General features: G+C 40.7%; 1 protein-coding gene across 3 annotated transcripts in view; it reads right to left on the reverse strand.

Annotated features, from left to right (window-relative positions):
* Positions 1–14,488, reverse strand: part of LOC133560791 (uncharacterized) — a 48,553-nt gene that overhangs the window by 9,278 nt on the left and 24,787 nt on the right. For all 3 annotated transcript variants that reach the window (XM_061913720.1, XM_061913721.1, XM_061913722.1), the window contains exons 5-9: positions 13,985–14,094; positions 13,698–13,894; positions 13,480–13,625; positions 5,022–5,125; positions 4,882–4,942 (exon numbers count right to left, since the gene is read on the reverse strand). In XM_061913720.1, coding sequence (XP_061769704.1) covers positions 4,882–4,942; positions 5,022–5,125; positions 13,480–13,625; positions 13,698–13,894; positions 13,985–14,094 — 618 coding nt within the window. The remainder of the gene's footprint in view (positions 1–4,881; positions 4,943–5,021; positions 5,126–13,479; positions 13,626–13,697; positions 13,895–13,984; positions 14,095–14,488) is intronic.

The raw sequence follows: 14,488 nt of genomic DNA on the forward strand, positions 1-14,488 counted from the left end.
GCAAACTCCACACAGAAAGATCCCGAGCCTGGGATTGAACCCAGAAATACTCAGGACCTTAGTATTGTGAGGCAGATGCACTAACCCCTCTGCCACCGTGAAGCCCTATCAATCAATCAATCAATCAATCAATCAATCAATGTTTATTTATATATCCCCTAAATCATAAGTGCCTCAAAGGGCTGCACAGGCCACAACGACATCCTCGGTTCAGAGACCACAAAAGGGCAAGGAAAAACTCACAACCCAGTGGGACGTCAATGTGGATAGATAGATAGATAGTACTTTATTGATTCCTTCAGGAAAAGTTAAATTCCAGCAGCAGTGTACAGAGTTGAGATCAATTTAAATAAAAGTAAAAAGTAAATAATGGGGGTTTAAATGGAAACAAAATAGAGAAATATTACAATAAGAATAGCTGAGATAGGCACCAGCGCCCCCCGCGACCCCGAAAGGGAATAAGCGGTAGAAAATGGATGGATGGATGGATAAAAACTAAAAAGCATCAATGGGAATAAAAATATAACAGTAAAATAAGAATATAACAAGACAAAGTAGGCAGTAGTGACCATGTTATGAAAAAGTATTGCACTGTTATTGTTTTGCATCCCCTGTCATCCTAGTACCCCCCTCCCCCCACCCCAGAGAGGAGTTGTACAGTCTAATGGCGTGTGGGACAAAGGAGTTTTTGAGTCTATTAGTCCTGCACTTGGGATGAAGCAGTCTAGCACTGAACAGGCTCCTCTGGCAACTGATAACGCTATGCAGAGGATGACTGGCATCATCCAGGATGCTCACTAGTTTGTCAACAGTCCTCTTCTTTTATGACTATGAGAACCCCCCCCCCCATCCCACCCCTCTAGGGGAGACCGGATGCAATGGACGTCGAGTGTCTTAAATACAGGGGAAAGTCATAAAATGGGACTAACTTTAATCTGCTGCAAACTGAAGGGTCGTGCATGTACCGCATTTTTCGGAGTATAAGTCGCTCCGGAGTATAAGTTGCACCTGCCGAAAATGCATAATAAACAAGGAAAAAAACATATATAAGTCGCACTGGAGTATAAGTCGTATTTTTGGGGGAAATGTATTTGATAAAACCCAACACCAAGAATAGACATTTGAAAGGCAGTTTAAAATAAATAAAGAATAGTGAATAACAAGCTGAATAAGTGTATGTTATATGACGCATAAATAACCAACTGAGAAGGTGCCTGGTATGTTAACGTAACATATTATGGTAAGAGTCATTCAAATAACTATAACATATAGAACATGCTATACGTTTACCAAACAGTCTGTCACTCCCAATCACTAAATCCCATGAAATCTTATACATCTAGTAGTGAGGGGTCCGGCAACACCGATGCATCACCGCATGCGTCGAGCTTATAGAGCAAAACGCTGTGTCTGTGCGCGTACCGCTTTTCGAAAGTCACGTGACCGATCATGAGCTGTGTCGGTCACGTGAACGATATGCGACTGCGCGCCAAACTGTGTTTATAGGAAAGCGCATATGTCAACGAGATGCTGCTGCCAACAGAATCGCCGCACTTCTGTCGTTGGTCATTTGTAATTTATCGTTGTCGGAGATCATTTCCGCGGTGTGGGAATATTTTGATCATCCATCCATCCATTTTCTACCGCTTATTCCCTTTTTTGGGGTTGCGGGGGGCGCTGGCGCCTATCTCAGCTACAATCGGGCGGAAGGCGGTGTGATCATATATCGGAAAAAAGGTATTTGTGTTCATTTCCTTGTCGTTTCATCCTGTTCTCTCAAAGTTTCTACTCTATCTGTTAGTAAGTCTATAACGGTACGTGTTTTAATGTTGAACCGTTTCGGTAGCTCAGTTGGTAGAGTGGAGAGCTGTAGATGCTCATGCTGAGTTCCTTAGGGCACTGGTTCAAATCCAGCTCCATGGATCACTCATTACGTTTTTACCATGAATTGATTAACGTGGACCCCGACTTAAACCAGTTGAAAAACTTATTATGGTGTTACCATTTAGTGGTCGATTGTATGGAATATGTACTGAACTGTGCAATCTAATAATAAAAGTTTCAATCAATAAATCAACAGTGCGTATTCAGAGCGCATGTAAAAAAAAAAGATAAAAAATAAAAATTCCCAGTCCACAAGTATCCTCATTCACAACACGTTCTCTTAGATTTCCATGTTATGATACATGTTCACATTATTTATTGACTGTATCTAAAAAAGATAAAAATATATTTTTATTTAAATGAAGATATGAAATAAACCTAAATGAAATACAATGACTTGGTTTATATTATTGTATATACTAGGTCATAAAATCAGTGTCAGTTGAGTCGGTCCATAGGTTGCCTGTAGGGATTTTTAATGTCCAGCAGATGTCAGTATTTAGTGACACAGTATTGACACAGTATCAATACAGTTTTGCCTGTGTCGAAACGCTACATGACGCCTCATCAACCCATCACTAACGTCTAGTCTCTTACATGAATGAACTAAATAATATTATTTGATATTTTACGGTAATGTGTTAATAATTTCACACATAAGGCGCTCCTGAGTATAAGTCGCACCCCTGGCCAAACTATGAAAAAAACCTGCGACTTATAGTCCGAAAAATATGGTAAATATAACTGCAAAGGTGCGTCAATTGACAACTAGATGAGCAATTTCCTGAAGGAATTGCGTGTGAATGCTCCAATGCTGAAGTTGAACTTCAAAATGACTAATCGTTTAAATGGGAACATTATCACCAGACCTATGTAAGCGTCAATATATACCTTGATGTTGCAGGAAAAAGACCATATATTTTTTTAACCGATTTCCGAACTCTAAATGGGTGAATTTTGGCGAATTAAACGCCTTTCTGTTTATTGCTCTGGTGGCGATGACGTCAGAACGTGACGTCCCCTAGGTAATACTGCCGCCATTTTCATTTTCTACACATTACACGCACGGGTCTCAGCTCTGTTATTTTCCGTTTTTTCGACTATTTTTTGGAACCTTGGAGACATCATGCCTCGTCGGTGTGTTGTCCGAGGGTGTAACAAAACTAACAGGGAGGGATTCAAGTTGCACCACTGGCCCGAAGATGCGAAAGTGTCTTCACATTTGACCGGCGATGACAGACATGGCACAGAGATGTATGGATAACCTGCAGATGCATTTGCAACGATAACGTCAATGAAATCACAAAGGTGAGTTTTGTTGTTGACCTATGTGCTAATCAGACATATTTGGTTGCGGCGTGACCGCCAGCTAATCGATGCTAACATGCTACGCTAATCAATGCTAACATGCTATGCTAATCAGTGCTAACATGCTATTTACCGGCGATGAAAGACATGGCACTGAGATGTATGGATAACCTGCAGATGCATTTGCAATGATAAAGTCTACAAAATCACTAAGATGAGTTTTGTTGATGTTGACTTATGTGCTAATTTATGTGCTATTTACCGGCGGTGCTAAAGGAGACATGGCACAGAGATGTATGGATAACCTGCAGATGCATTTGCAACTACATTACGTTTCCTTCCACCCACATTTAATGCGAATAAAACACTTACCAATCGACGGATTTAAGTTGCTCCATTATCACAAAATGCAAAAGTCCTGATCGTTTGGTCCGCACATTTTATCGGCGATGCTAACGCAGCTATTCGGCCATGCTATGGCTATGAATAGCGTCAATAGCTATTTGCTCAATAGCTTCAGTTTCTTCTTCAATACTTTCATACTCCAACCATCTGTTTCAATACATGCGTAATCTGTTGAATCGCTTAAACCGCTGAAATCCAAATCTGAATCTGAGTTAATGTCACTATATCTTTCTGTGGTATTCCCATTGTTTGTTTACATTGGCAGCACTGTGTGACGTCACAGGAAAATGGATAGTGGTTTTGAAAATAGCGAAAATAAGGCACTTTAAAGCTTTATTTAGGGATATTCCAGGACCGGTAAAATTTTGAAAAAAACTTCAAAAAATACAACCAACCACTGGGAACTGATTTTTATTGTTTTTAACCGTTTTGAAATTGTGATAATGTTCCCCTTTAACAGGAGCAAACAATTCCTGAACAGGCTGAATATTTTGGGATTGGAACGGTTTGAATTTGATAAAAAATGTGGAGTTGTGGAGCTTTGAAAAATGTGCCATTCATTTCAATGGGAATTTCATGGAAATTTGGGAATTAAAAAAAAAAAAAAAAGCAACATATTTTGTATGTTGTGAATGGTTGGGTGTTGGAATTTTTCAAATCGGTTGAGAAATGTTGAAGTAGTAACATTTTTAATTGAGAAATAGTATTACGGAATTCCAGGAATTTCGGGAAATAAGGGAATTTTGCCAGTTTGCAAAACAACTTCGTTTTTGGTCCTGATTAAGAGGAATGTTTGGACGGTTCAACGGTTGAAGTGGGTTGAAACATTTGGAAGGAGTAGTCACCAGAAAAAGGGTTTGAAAAAACGGGAATTCTGGGAATCCCTGGAATTTTTTTTGAACTTGGAAAAAAGTTTGAATGTCCAGGATGAGTGGAATATGTTGAAGGTGGAATGGTTTGAATCGGCTGAAAAATGTGGAAATGGTGGAAGTTTGAAAAATGGCCAGTTCATTTTGAATCGGGAAAACGTCCCGGAAAACCTGGAATTCTGGGAAATCTGGGAATTTTGGGAATTTGTCAAGGGAAAGTCCGCAATTTCCGAATAGGTTGAACAGTTTGAAGTTGGAACGGTTTGAATCGGGTGAAAAATGTGGAAGGTAGAGTGCGCCAAAATCCGGAGAATAAGAAGTAGAGGAATAATAATAAATAGAGGATTTTTGGTGTAGAAAACCATATGTATGAATGCTTTGGAGCATTCACACAATCATGGTTTTCAGAGGTTACCTGAGTAGTGGTAGTCCCCTGTAGGCCAAGCCTGCTTTTGCAGGAGCATCTCCAGCGTGGCCTGCAATGAGGGAAGAGAGAGCTAAAGTACGCAGTGGATTTGCAAAAGACAGAGACAGAAAACAGACTTGGACGCCTACCACTATGTCGCCCTTGCAGGAATGGAGACAGTGCAGCGCCAGCTCCGTGTTGCTGCCCCCTCCTGGTAGGCAGCTGGAACTACACAGCAACAGCAGCTTCTCCACTGAGCACACACACATTGAACTGATTTCAAGATTATAGGAAAAAACACTGACAATATAGGACTGGTCATTCTGTTAATATCGGCTGTATGCATTTGCTGAATCAAAATAATGGAAATAAAACAAATACATTCAAATAAAACAATATCAAACATGATCAAATAAATCCATAAAAAGATAGTTGCACTGAAAAAATCTTATTAGATTGCATTCTGGCTGTCTATAGTGGCACACTTTGCATTTTGAGTGCATTAAAACTTGTGCAAACTTAATAGCACACACAGAGGATGTTCATCCATCCATCTTCTTCCGCTTATCCGAGGTCGGGTCGCGGGGGCAGCAGCCTAAGCAGGGAAGCCCAGACTTTCCTCTCCCCAGCCACATCGTCCAGCTCTTCTTGGGGCATCCCGAGGCGTTCCAAGGCCAGCCGGGAGACATAGTCTTCCCAACGTGTTAAATGAGCAAAATAGCGAGTGCAACCCACTTAGCGTGTCTGTCTTAATGTGTTCGCAGAATATGCTCTATCTTCTCCTGTATGAGGAGAAGATGCAAATACAATAATTTCACTCTCGCAATGTGATCTATCAAGACTGAAACTGTTTTACGGTGCTGTTTTAAGTCGATATCACAATATGTGCACGCAAACTGGCACAGTTACGCACAAACGGTTTTGGCTGTGGTCAGAATGAGACGATCGCTGCCTTGGCTGCAATGACTGAGGTGGAGAGAGAGAATCTCCCATGCTGGTGGTAATATTACTGAAGTGGCGCTCGCGAATTTTACTCCAAAACATTTAAATTTAATAATGTAATGAGGAATTATTGCAATTAATCAAAAAAGTGATGGTCTGGAGTAACTAGCCGGTCCGCTGTTACAAAGACGAAATGGCACACCGAGGCTGATTATAGTGAACTTAAAAAGTCAATCGACACTCTGATCAAGGAAGTTGCTACAATCAAGGAGCAGCAGAAAACAATCATGGCCCTTGTTGTGCAGCTGGATCAGATAAGAGCTGACAATCTGGAGAAAGACAAGAAAATCGCAATCCTACAGAACAGAGCCGCTGATATTGAGCAGTGTACGCGGATCAATGACGTGATCATCACCGGACTTAGCATCAAACCCCGGTCTTACGCACGAGCTGTAACCCCAGCGAATGGAGGGGAGCCGGCGGAGTTGGATGTTATTTCAATGGAGCGACAGGTAGCGGTCTTCATGCAGTCCAAGGACATACGAGTGGACTGTAACTGCATCGAAGCATGTCACCTTTTGCCCAGGAGAGGGACAAACAACAAGCCAAGCGTTGTCCTGAGATTTGTAAACAGGAAGCAGAAGATCGCGTTGCTAAAACAGGGAAGGAAGCTAAAAGGAATAAACGTATACAGTGGGGCAAAAAAGTATTTAGTCAGCCACCAATTGTGCAAGTTCTCCCACTTAAAATGATGACAAAGGTCTGTAATTTTCCTAATAGGTACTGTGAGAGACAGATTGTGAAAAAAAGATCCAGGAATTTACATTGTGGGAATTTTAAAGAATTTATTTGTAAATTATGGTGGAAAATAAGTATTTGGTCAACCATTCAAAGCTCTCACTGATGGAAGGAGGTTTTGGCTCAAAATGTCACGATACATGGCCCCATTCATTCTTTCCTTAACACGGATCAATCGTCCTGTCCCCTTAGCAGAAAAACAGCCCCAAAGCACGATGTTTCCACCCCCATGCTTCACAGTAGGTGTGGTGTTCTTGGGATGCAAATCAGTATTCTTCTTCCTCCAAACACGATATATGTATATATGTATGTATGTGTATATATATATATATATATATATATATATATATATATATATATATATATATATATATATGTAAGTATAAACGGAAAACAATGATTTGCAAATCCACTACAAAGACAAGATATTTGATGTTCAAACTCAATAAACTTAATTTTTTTTTTGCAAATAATAATTAACTTAGAATTTCATGGCTGCAACACATGTCAAAGTAGTTGGGAAATGGCATGTTCACCACTGTGTTATATCACCTTTTCTTTTAACAACACTCAATAAACGTTTGGGAACTGAGGAAACTAATTGTTGAAGCTTTGAAAATGGAATTCTTTCTCATTCTTGTTTTATGGAGAGCTTCAGTCGTTCAACAGTCTGGGGTCTCCGCTGTCGTATTCTACGCCTCATAATGCGCCACACATTTTTGATGGGAGACAGGTCTGGACTGCAGGCGGGCCAGGAAAGTACCCCCACTCTTTTACTACGAAACCACGCTGTTGTAACACGTGGCTTGGCATTGTCTCGCTGAAATGATCAGGGGCGTCCTTGATGACGTTGCTTGGGTGACAACATATGTTGCTCCAAAATCTGTAGGGACCATTTAGCATTAATGGTGCCTTCACAGATGTGTAAGTTACCCATGCCTTGGGCACTAATACACCCCCATACCATCACAGATGCTGGCTTTTGAACGCCTATAACATTCCGGATGGTTATTTTCCTCTTTGTTCCGGAGGACACCATGTCCACAGTTTCCAAATATAATTTGAGCTCCTTGATAAGTTTCACAGGAAGTGGGTCAAGTAAACATGTTGTTTGTTTTATTCCATTTACACGTTGTAACAATTCCTCTAATGCTATTTCCTCAAAACGAGAGAAACTATTTTGGAGGGCAGTATCCGCCGTATATACAGTCGTATCTGTGTTAATAGAACCCAGTTGTAGCTGGGACGCATTGTCTTTAATATCCTTTCATATCCTTTCTAAAGACTTCAATTTTCTTATTAAAGAAATTCATAAAGTCATCTGCTGAGTGGGTGGAGCTACTGGAAGGGGTCCTTTGTTGGGTTAGCGATGCTACCGTACTTAACTAAAATTTAGGATTGTTTTTATTAAGGTGGATGAGATTTGAGTAATATTTAGCTTTAGCTAAGGTAAGCATGCGTTTATAAGTTTTTAAACTATCACTCCATGCTTGATGGTAAACCTCAAGTTTAGTCGTGCGCCATTTGCATTCCAGCTTTCTACGTAATAATTTTTGGGCTCTAGTTTCTTCTGTAAACCACGGGGTACGCCTTTTTGGAGCCTTTTTTAACTTTAGCTGTGCTATGTTATCAATGGTTTCGCGCAGGGCGTCGCTAAAGTTGTTAGTGAGGTTATCAATAGAGCCCACATACTTTGGAAATGGTGCCATTACCGAGAGCAGTAGGTCAGCAAGAGTTGTCGTTGTGGCCGTATTAATGTTGCGGCTGCTATAACAGTTATTATTATTATTAGTTTGACGAACATGCGTCGGAACCTCGAATTTTATAAGGTAATGATCGGACGATACTTTAGTATACGGGAGTATCGTAACTTTGGAAACGGTGATACGCCTTACAAGCACTAGGTCTATCGTATTACCGTTGCGATGCGTGGGTTCATTTATTATTTGTGTAAGACCACAGCTATCAATTATAGTCTGGAGCGCTACGCACGGTGGGTTCGATGGGGTATTAAAGTCCCCATTATAATTATATTATCGGCGTGCGTCACTAGATCAGCAACGAACTCTGAGAATTCATTGATAAAGTCCGAATAGGGCCCTGGGGGGCGGTAGATAACAGCCGATTTATATTTATTATTTATGTTAAGACTAAAGTTAAAGTTTTCGTTGTATATTAGTGCGACACCCCCCCCGCCCCCTTTTAAGGGGACGGGCAATATGCGCATATGTATAGTTAGGAGGAGATGCCTCATTTAGCACAAAAAAGTCGTCTGGTTTAAGCCAGGTTTCGCTGAGACCGGAGTAGATGCCTCATTTAGCGCAAAATAGTCGTCTGGTTTAAACCAGGTTGCGCTGAGACCGATGACGTTAAGATTGTTGTGTCTGATGACCTCATTAACTAACAACGTTTTGGGAGACAATGATCTTATGTTTAAAAAACCTATATTATAGGTAGTGGGCTGTTTTAGGGAATTTTTGATCAAATGATCTGTGGTAGCAATATTAATAATATTGTGTTTATTATGCCCAGTGCACTTAATATAATTACGACCATATCTAGGAATTGATACGACGGGAATTTTCCGATTGTTTGTTTGGTGCTTTGATAAACTGAACGCATCATAGTTTGCCACCTCAGTAGAACGCATGTCCAACTCTGAAACAATCAAAGCAGAAAAAACTTGTTCTAATTTAACTGACTCCTTACCCAGATCCGGCTTCAGGATGGAGGGAAGTGGTGTTCTGTGGGGATTAGCCTTTAGCTTTGTTTTTAGCCCCGCTCGGCATCCGCGTTTCCAATCACACCGCTGGCGTCTACTCCGTAGATGTCTCCGTTGGTACTATAATCCGCTGCTTCACAGGCCGCTGGATGTAGCCGGCTAAGTATTCCCGTGCTAGTTAGCAGGTCTAGCAAGCACGCGTCTATCAGTCCAAAACGGCCCGATTTGTCCACATCCAGAAGTGTCTGGCGGTCGTAAGTGATCACGGAGTGACCCCGATTTGAGCCAGCCATGAAGTTTACTTGAGACTTTCTGGAACTCTGACATGAAAGAATATTTTGCTTTTGTTTCTCTTCAGTTGCTATACCTTGAACGCAGTGGTGTGGCGTGAGGGCCAGCAAGACCTTCTCTGTTGGACTAACATAACCAGAAATCATGATCATAATTAAAGAAAAAAGTCATTTTTAATTTACTTTCCCTGGATATCTAAAAGTATTCATATTCTCTTCATGTCATATTATGCTCCTTTCAATGCTGTTTTTAGGTTAATGTTTGTATCCAATCAGAAGTCAGCTAGCTTATGTTGCCATGCAGCACAAAATCTGCCGGGGGCCTTCAGAATCCACAAAGCAGGCGTCTGTGCAGTGTAAGTGAACCTGAACATAAGAGTTGATACACAATTGCGATAGCCAATCCGATCCGAGTTGTTGTCAGTAAGGCCTTCTAGCTGGCCGTACGCTGTGATTGGATACTCACTTGGGAGTCCCGAGTGAGTATCCAATCACAAGTTGCAAAAACAGGAAGTGGCAAGGGAGCCATAGAAAGCCACAGAAAACTCACAGGTACAAAACCCACCTAGTAATCCCCTGTGGACAGACGAAGTCAAGCAATGCAGGTTTAGCCAGCGGTGCGCGCTCCCGCGAAGGAAATACATTTTTGTCAGGCAATCACATTTTGGCACAACACAAATGGTTTATCTGCCACTTTCACACGAATTGACCGACTACGAGCGGTACCACTGGCTTATATGGCGTCGGATGGATGCTACAAATAGTAATAATAATAATATTATCTGCGATAAGATGGCGACTTGTCCAGGGTGTACACTGCCTTCCGCCCGATTGTAGCTGAGATAGGCACCAGCGCCCCGCGCGATTCCAAAGGGAATAAGCGGTAGAAAATGGATGAATAATATTAATGGATTAGATTTTATATTGCGCTTTTGTATTATTAGATACTCAAACCGCTCACAGAGAAGTGGGAACCCATCATTCATTCACACCTGGTGGTAAGCTACATTTGTAGCCACAGCTGCCCTGGGTCAGACGGACGGAAGCGAGGCTGCCAGTTTGCGCCTACGGCCCCTCTGACCTCCACCTATCGTTCATTCATCTATTCACCAGTGTGAGCGGCACCAGGGGCAAGGGTGAAGTGTCCTGCCCAAGGACACGACGGCAGCGATTTGGATGTCAAGAGGCGGGGGGCGAACATGCAACCCTCAGGTTTCTGGCACGGCCGCTCCACCCACTATGCCATACCATTTGTTTTATACAAATCTTTACATTTTGACAGTACCACGTAAGATATGTTTTAATTGCTGAAGCGGGTTTATTGAATGTTAAAAGCGCCAAAAAATAGACCCTTTTGTACACTGTTGAGGGGATCCAGTCGTGTGCAAGTGTGTTTCTGTATAGTATCTCCAGCAATGGTCATGTGGTGACATCAATTACGGTATTTTGAGGGATGAATTCAGACTAAGTAAGACATCACTGAAGGCCTTGGTCAGTGGTTCTCAAATGGGGGTACGTGTACCCCTGGGGGTACTTGAAGGTATGCCAAGGGGTACGTGAGATTTTTCAAAAATATTATAAAAATAATAACAATTCAGAAATCCTTTATAAATATATTTATTTAATAATACTTCAACAAAATATGAATGTGAGTTCATAAACTGTGCAAATAAATGCAACAATGCAATATTCAGTGTTGACAGCTAGATTTTTTTGTGGACATGTTCCATAAATATTGATGTTAAAGATTTATTTTTTTGTGAAGAAATGTTTAGAATTAAGTTCATAAATCGAGATGGATCTCTATTGCAATCCCCAAAGAGGGCACTTTAAGTTGATGATTACTTCTATGTGTAGAAATCTTTATTTATTATTGAATCACTTGTTTATTTTTCAACAAGTTTTTAGTTATTTTTATATCTTTTTTTTCCAAATAGTTCAAGAAAGACCACTAAAAATGAGCAATATTTTGCACTGTTATACAATTTAATAAATCAGAAACTGATGACATAGTGCTGTATTTTACTTCTTTATCTCTTTTTTTCAACCAAACATGCTTTGCTCAGATTAGGGGGTACTTGAATTAAAAAAATGTTCACAGGGGGTACATCACTGAAAAAAGGTTGAGAACCACTGGCCTAGGTGACAAACACACAGCTCGCCACTGCTTGACCGCCATCTTGATCCTTTTATAACGGGGTTGAATGTGTGACATATGATTCTCCGCCGAAACACTAGGGGTGGTGTTTTCCAGTGAGTCAACTTAGTTAGCACTCACAACTGTCATTGGCCAATTAGCTTGTTAGCTTCCTAAGTGTTATTAGAGCTGCAACTATCAAACGCGTTACAACATACACTGTAATTGCAATTATTGATTGGAAGTCGAAGGGGTGTATACACCTTCTGATTAAGTTGTCCGCACCGCAAATGGCCAATCATGCAAATTAGACGATGACGTCATGCCACTTACTGCCGTTCACTGTAGCGTAAGTTGCAATTCACAATAAAAAGGGAAGGAATAAAGCTGGTAAATATTACTATCGTCATTTCTGGTAAGGGTTTCACAATTTGGGACTGCACTGTTAAAGTACGCACCCTTGGAGTAACCCTGTACACCAGGGGTGTCAAGCACGCAAACAGGTTTTATCCGGCCCGCGTGATGAGTTTGCAAAGTATTAAAATGATTTTTTAACAAAAAGAAACTGCTGTTCTGAATGTGTCCACTGGATGTCACAAAAGCAATTCTGTTAGGCAAGCAAACGGTTTATAGGCCAAACAAGAGGCACACAGTAAAGCGTGACTGTGGCTCCTCCTCCTTGACCAACTTGATACTCAAAACCTGATGTTATGTCTTCTGCATCGTTGCCAAAAATGTCTCTGTCAAACACGAGAAAAGGGAACTTAACCCTTTTGAATAGCTTTTACCTACGTTTCTTATGGTTTGTTGAGTTAGCACTGGATTGATACATGGACATGACAAAGGAGCTATTTGATACCTAGAAGAGTTTACCAGTTGTTGTGTTTTTGTTCAATCCCAGTAAGACTGTGATTTAAAGTTTAATCCTGGCTTTGGTGATACGCTGAGACCAAGCTCATTGTGTTTTCAAAAATGCACCAATTTCCTCCGAATTTTCAACAAACTTGAAGTGTTTTGTCCAGAGGAATATTTGTGATTTGTACGTTTTCAGAATGTTCTTGTTCTATTTTTGGCCAAAGTAAAACAAAGTAATCTGTTGGATTAATTGTAAATAAATTATACCATTTTTTTCAAATATGATTGTTTGTGCATTGTGTAGACAAGCAGAAATGAAAGTTGGCATTAGATTGAGATTAGGTTGACCTACCCACTTCAAAGAGGAATTGGCAGATGGTACAGAGCAATGCAGGAAGTTGCTATATTGTTTGTACTCTGTATTTGCATGTGTTAAGTTCTCACCACAGGTGTTATGTATCCAACACAGCTGCAGATACCCCCCCTCCTCTAGTGCAGCTGTGTATGTGTGTGTGTTGGTACTGTAGGGCCCCCAAATGAATTAAAAGGTGAGGAGAGTGGAGAAAGTTTTTAGAGTAAATTAGGAGCCTGTAACTGACAACTGCTCCAGTTACTCTCTTCGTACGAGAAAAGCAATCACTGCTTTGTTTTCTATTCTCTGTTTCTGTGTCTTTATAATGTCTCATGGTATTTGACCCTGACATAATCAACCTGGAGTTATCTTTATTTTTAAGTTATCATACCATGATTTTGCCATTCTTGGGAATAGATTTTCCTCCATGCGGCCCCCGAGCTAAAATGAGTTTGACACCTCTGGTGTAGTACACAGTGTTTTTGAAGCTCATCTTCTTCATAATGTTTACCTTGGTCTTGCAAGGCGCCACTCTCTGCCAGCTCTCTCTGCGGCTGCCACAGCAACTCTTCACGGTTCAACTCCTTGTCCGGTGACCTTGCCCTGGACTGCTCAGGGGGGAGTTCTGCCTGGAACTCCTTGCCTGTGTTGACCCGTCTACAGACAGAGAGAAGAAGAAGTGTGATGCAAGGAAGCCATTTTGGACGTCTAAAAGAGTATTTCACTTACGCAGTCGCGCCTAAGTCAGTCTTCTCCTCTTCTGCCGTTTCCTCCTCTCTAGGATGGAGTGATGGGAGGGAGGAGTAGAGCCCTGTCCCTCGCCGGCCTGGATTGAGGAGAGGTCGGGGAGTGTAGTGCCTTCTCATTGTGTCCGTGCCGGGGCGAAAGATGCTGAGAAAAGGAGTTCCGGTGTAGTTCTGATTCGTCTGCAAGAAAAGTAGCATTTTGAGATTGTTTATCACATTTTTTTTTGTTTTTTGTCAAACAAGAACACAAAAAGCACCCTATGTCGTTACCACGGGTGTACGGCGGGTGAGGAAAGGTTGACTTGCTGCTGCTTCACCATGTTGAGGTGCCTGTGATGGGACGCTGTGTGGTTGGAACGCTAACTCGGGATGTGGAAAGGCTATGAACAAATAAAAAAAAAAAATCATGAGACTTGACACAAGAGAGAAGGACACTGCCCTGCGTCATACCAACAAAAGATGGTCGTCTTGTATAGATGAATAAAGTACACTAAATATTAATAAACTAGCAAAATATATACATATATACATTTATATATATATATATATATATATATATATATATATATATATATATATATACAGTATATATATATATATATATACAGTATATATATATATATATATATATATATATATATATATATATATATATATATATATATACAGTATATATAAATATAGTCTGTGTATATTTATATATATTGTCATGATCCATGGTCCAGATCATGTTTTGTTTAGTTCCATCCATCTTCCTCCGCTTATCCAAGGTCG

This window comes from Nerophis ophidion, linkage group LG10, assembly GCF_033978795.1.
Source record: "Nerophis ophidion isolate RoL-2023_Sa linkage group LG10, RoL_Noph_v1.0, whole genome shotgun sequence".
NCBI classification, from domain to species: Eukaryota; Metazoa; Chordata; class Actinopteri; order Syngnathiformes; family Syngnathidae; genus Nerophis; species Nerophis ophidion.